The 5,803-nt window shown below is 39.9% G+C and overlaps 1 protein-coding gene across 1 annotated transcript in view; it reads right to left on the reverse strand.

Annotated features, from left to right (window-relative positions):
- The window catches only part of LOC107749700 (protein FAM199X-like), an 11,416-nt gene that overhangs the window by 4,781 nt on the left and 832 nt on the right, over nucleotides 1–5,803 (reverse strand). Inside the window, exons 2-3 of the mRNA XM_016564846.1 lie at nucleotides 4,061–4,234; nucleotides 446–475 (exon numbers count right to left, since the gene is read on the reverse strand). Of these exons, the coding sequence (XP_016420332.1) occupies nucleotides 446–475; nucleotides 4,061–4,234 (204 nt within the window). The remainder of the gene's footprint in view (nucleotides 1–445; nucleotides 476–4,060; nucleotides 4,235–5,803) is intronic.

Here is a 5,803-nt window from a genome sequence, read left to right on the forward strand (position 1 = left end):
TATGGCTTCTACCGGATCTCGGATCAGTTTTATCAATTTGTAGACATTTTAACGAAACATTTGTGTAATTAAAAGGATGAGTAGTAGTTAACATCTTTTACTGGCCTGTTTAGACAAGCTCTCCATAAAACAGACAAAACAAGCCCTGCAAATTAATAATAATAATTAACAAACATATTATACAGACACATATTTAATGGTATTTTATTATTGTAATTGCATTTAATGTATTATACTTTCAGTAAAACATTTGCAATGGGTTTGGAAAATGTTTTTGTAAAATGTTATGTATGTATGTTTTGGCCTGAGTTTTTGTTGCATTTACACAGTTTTGACCAGCAGATGTCACCAGTGTGTGGTGTTCCGAGCACGAAACAGTGAATCATTTTGCAAAGCAATTGGTTCAATTGATTCGAAGCTTCGAAAAGGTTCGTTTCTCCCATCCACGCTGGTGCCGCAGGAGGTCAGGTGCCACCTGCACAAACACACCATCACTAACTGACCACAGTGACCCCTGACTGCACACACACACCATCACTGACTGTTAAAGTGCACAGCTAACGGTGCATCACGGCCAGTTACAGCGGTCCGCGCAGTCTAACCCTCTTCAGGGACGGACGCTGCTCTGTGAAGCTTCCAAACATTTAGGGGGCGGTGATCTCTGAGAACCTGTGAACCAGCGTCTACGGTTTCTGCCTGATCTCGGATCAGCTTTATCAATTTTAATGAGACATTTGTGTAATTAAAAGGTTGAGTAGTAGTTAATAGACTCTTACTGGCCTGTTTAGACAAGCTCTCCATAAAACAGACAAAACAAGCCCTGCAAATTAATAATAATTATAAAAAAAAAAAAAAAAAAAAAACAATTCTCTATTTTGCAATAGAAAAAGACGGCATTTGATTTCATAGCAATATCTAGCAACACTGCAATGATCACCAGAACTTAAACTGACAGTAATCAAAAGAGCCCACGGACATGTTATTGCTAACAGGATATCACATTCAGTAACGCAAATGCAAAAAAAAAAAAAAAAAACATTATACAGACACATCACATTTAACGGTATTTTATTATTTTATTTGCATTCAATATATTATAAATTGAGTTTGCAAACACTGTTTTTAATGGATGTTTTGACATGAGTTTTTGTTGCATTTACACAGTTTGACCAGCGGCGTGCGTTTTGAACGCTTCGAAACTGTGAATCATTTTGCGAAGCAGTTGCTTCAATTGATTTGAAGCTTCAAAAAGGTTTGTTTTTCCCATCACTAGCTGAAACCAAAGATTACTGACCTCAGCACATGCATCTTTTTTGTGGTTTACAGGAGTTAGTGTTACGCGTTTATTAATCTTGATTTCTCAAAACAGCGCTTGTGTGCTTTTCCTGAATGTGCAGACGTGAACCGCTGCACTCATGCATGCGCACAGGAGAGCAAACAACTGCTGCAGATTTCTGATAAATTACAATACATGATATTTCAGGTTGTTTTCTCTTAACACCATCATATGAATATATGGAAGGAGTTGTATGGATCATTTTATGATACTTTTATGGCTTGAAGCTGGTCACTATATAAACAAGCTCAAGCATGATACTTGTACATTTCTCATTTTGTCTTGCAAAAAGAAGGTCAGAGAACTTTACAACAACACCAAGGTGAGTAAAGTCTTAATTTCATGATTTTAGTTTTTTTGAGGGTGAACCATCCCTTTAACATCCAACAGCGAGTGTTCATTATTTTAGTCAGATTAGTTGCACAGCCTTTCTGTTGCTCTCAGTCCGTTTGACTGGTATCTTCTCACCCAGTCAGAGACGTCTGTAAAGTCAAGTATTTTCATGCAAAATGGAAATGAATTTGACACATTTACAGAGGAAATGGTCTGAAGATGATCTGAGCCAATTTTGGTGAAAATCAGACAAACCATCTAGGACGAGTTTGAAAAAGTAGGTTTTTCGAATAATTAAAAACTATGTAAAAAATAATTTTACATTTTGGTGTCCATTTGACTCGGCATGAGCCAAGGAATCAGAGGAAAAAAAGAATTTTGCTTCTAAAACTTATGGTTTAAAAGTTATTAGCATAACATGAGTGAAACTTTGAGCTGTTGCTGACACTATAGAGTTAGAGACTCCAAACTCGCTGTGGTTAATGTTGAGACTGTCCTCTATCTGTGTGCCAAATTTCACAACTTTCCCGCAAGCGGTTCTATGGGCTGCCATAGGGCTCTAGAGCAGAAGAAGAAGAAGGACCCTAAAAATCCTTACAAATACAACAGGTTTTCAGCACTTTGCGCTTGAACCCCTAAAAAGTGTATATCCCAGAGAGACAAAGGCAGCTTGACCAAGCTCTTGTTTTGGCTCTGAGAGGCAGGAGACACTACAGACTCATCAGCAGCACGATTAAACTGTTAGTTCACCCAAACATGAAAATCAATCCATTTACAGTGTTGTTCTCCTGTTGTAAACCCTTCTTTCTATTTTGGACCACAAAAGGAGATTTCTTTTAAAGTCTGTGTAAAGCAATATTAAATGTGTAGTGAGTTTGTCAAACCATAGAAAAATGTGTTATTAACCACCCAGCCAAATTTGAATGGGGAAAAAAAGAAAAAAATCTTGAAAACAAATAAGCAGTATTCTCTGCTCTGAAATGCTGGGGGCGTGTCTGCTGCCGGCGCTGAAGCCACACCCACTCGCGGGAAAGCTGTCAAATACACTACAACCTGAACTGATGCTCCCGCTAGCAGCTTGACTGGATCTACACAGACATACTTGTTTGGTAATATTCATTTACGTGATGAAGGCATAGCTAGCTAGCAAACTGTAGGCTGTAGTAAGTAACTGGTGATTGAGCGGGAGAAGCACTGATGCTGATGTGCTGTAGTTATTATAGTGTTAGAGGAGGGGCCGTGCTCAGTGACTCCAGTGCATCATCGAGATGTGATTTCAGCCCCGCCCACAAAATACTCAACACAAAAATGGTGAAAAACTGTCTAACTCCATATTTCATTACTATATAGTTCACAGTCTTTGTAACGTGTTTTCAGCATTACATTTCTAACATTTATAATGCGTTTAGAAACAATTCTCTGAATTGCCTTTACACAGACTTTAAATGACCTCCTCGTGCTCAACCACATAATAACAGTGAATCACGACCAGCATCAAACTAAAAAAAACAAACAGATGCACAGGGTTTGGGGATACCGAAAATCTTGACCTTGTCTGTCTGTGTTCTGTGCACGATTGCACGATCATGAGAGTCTATCAACACCACAGTTAAATCAAAAGTTAGAACATTTTTAATGTTCTGTAACAGTTTAGGACTATTAAATGTAAACACACACGTATGTATATATACAGGCTATATTTTAAAAACATATGTATAATTACAAAGTTTAATGTTAGGTGCATTTAATCTTGAGATTAATTCATTATTTTTTTAATCGACTGACAGCACATGGGTCATATTTCTCAGGTTGGAAGAACTGGAAATCCATTTAAATATGGAAGATGTTTCCAACGGTTTGTGTGGAGCATCTCTAAATGACCCTGACCCTGTATGGCTTCAGAAGACTTCAGAATACAGTGCACGAGTTGAACCTGATCAAACTCATCTACCTGTAATTATCTAGTGATCCTGAAGAGCTTGATTAGCTTGCACACACATCTTTCAGGACCGGAGCTGAAATCTGGAGGGCAGTGGATCTTTGAGGAATCCTGATCTAAAGTGTCCTAAAGTGACGCTAAAAACCAACCCTGTTCCTGGAGGCACAGCAGCACCATGAGTGCTTCTCTATCAGAAGACTGTGTCCTTACAGTCCAGTGAGCCCTTCTCAGCATCAGCCGCTGGAGTGAGCCGCTCCAGTAGCTCCTCATAGCCACTGTCTGTGGTTTATATTACAGACGGTTTAGCATTATGCGATTCATTTACAACAAAACGAAAGAAAAACATCATGCCTTCATCTCTGAAAACATTGTTTTATCTTGGATAAGATTGGATGAGCTGATCAAGTCCATGAGTTGGAGTGTGTATTGTTCTGAACATGGCTAACACTGACCTGCTGCTGTGGAAGCGGTGGAGCGGATCTGTGCGGTGACACGAGGACAGCTGACAGCCGAAGTCACTGACGTCCAGCGTAGCATCTTCACTGAGGTTCCCTCTCCGAGACAGCAGCGGACACGGCTCTTCTGGAGCCAGGAACTTCTCATAGACGTCCTCAGACATCTGAAAACTACAGACAGCGGCGTCAGAAGCACAAGCTCACGGCAGACTAACAGCTAATCCAGTCGCTGCGCTGAGAGCTGCACTGTCCAATGCATACAAGCCTGCTTTTCTTTATGACACTGACCTTAGTTCATTTTAAACTGCATTTAAATGTATCCATAACACATTTGTTAATGTCAATGTTTATGACGTGTGGACACCTGTGTTTTTCATTTTCTCGTATCCTACCGTTACGTTCAGTGTTTCAACATAAGCTGGTAGAAAAGCTTGTGCTTTATGATCTTTGCATGATGATAAACTAAGACGAGCAGTCCGTCAGCGAGAGAGTTTGACACACACAGATGAAGCAGTGGCCGTGGTTAAGTAACCGCTGTCATAAAGAAGCATTATCGGTGTCGATTAGCAGATAGGCTTCAAAACACATGAGTTTATGATGTCCTTTAGGCAACAAACGGAAACGTGTCAACTATGCTGGAATCTGTTTGATAAACATGTCCTGAATGGGGGCTGATCATGGGTTGAGTTATGCACAATACCAATGATTTAAAGTAGTGAAACTCAGCGCTACACATTCTGCACATATTCCTTATCTGACATAACGTCAAATTATAAAAGGCTTTTCACAATTTAGTGATATCTTATAATTATATTTATTTAACTGTCACTCAGTCGCATGAACAGAATATTTACATTCACCGTATAAAAAAAAAATGTTACTGTTATTAAATATAGTAAATTTACAACTGCAGCCCAACTCCTGCAGAGTGCTTCACTGTCAAATGTGCTAATGGCCTCAACGCCCGATCTGTAGATCCTCTCAACTGAACCTGAACGCTGTACAGCGTGTACTGTCTTTACAAAGAGACTGGCCTTGAATCTGTGCAGGATCGGCCGATCGTCAAGCACCAGATCCAGGCCAATGCTGGTCGATCGATCAGTGCTTATAGTAGTACTTCCACAGGATGGCAAGTGTCCACAGAGGAAAGCTGAGACACAAAGCAAGCTCTAAGGTGAGAACTAACTAGACAAGACCTAAACACTGCAACACGAGTCTCTGAGTCACTGTGGCCATCACAAATCACCAACGATAAGAGTTCAACTAGACACGATTTGCAGTCTATGGCTCCTGTGATGTTTTAAATGTGGAGAAAGCCACTGAATCCAATGAGAAGCTGTTAAATCAGTGCCAATACAAAATAGTCCTTCAGCTTTGAACTTTTTAATAACTGGAAAAGTAAAAATGGCTGCTATTTAATACGTAATAGAACAGCTTCCAGCTCAATGCGTTGTGATCTTCAGATGGTGACAGATACTAGTCATTTGATGGCACTGTCCTGTCGCCCAGCTGAAAATCACTGTGAGTTTTTGATTAGCAGACACTAGGAGAAGAACAGGTACAACAAACCCAATTCACACACACACAGGTTTGTTTTTGTGAAGTGGGGACATCCCATAGGCGTAATGGTTTTTATACTGTACAAACTGTATGTGCTATTGCCCTACACCAACCCTACCCCTAAACCTACCCCTCACAGGAAACTTTGTGCTATTTCAGATTTTCAATACACTCCATTCT

The sequence above is a fragment of the Sinocyclocheilus rhinocerous genome, unplaced genomic scaffold, assembly GCF_001515625.1.
Source record: "Sinocyclocheilus rhinocerous isolate Xijiao unplaced genomic scaffold, SAMN03320098_v1.1 scaffold2938, whole genome shotgun sequence".
Lineage (NCBI taxonomy): Eukaryota > Metazoa > Chordata > Actinopteri > Cypriniformes > Cyprinidae > Sinocyclocheilus > Sinocyclocheilus rhinocerous.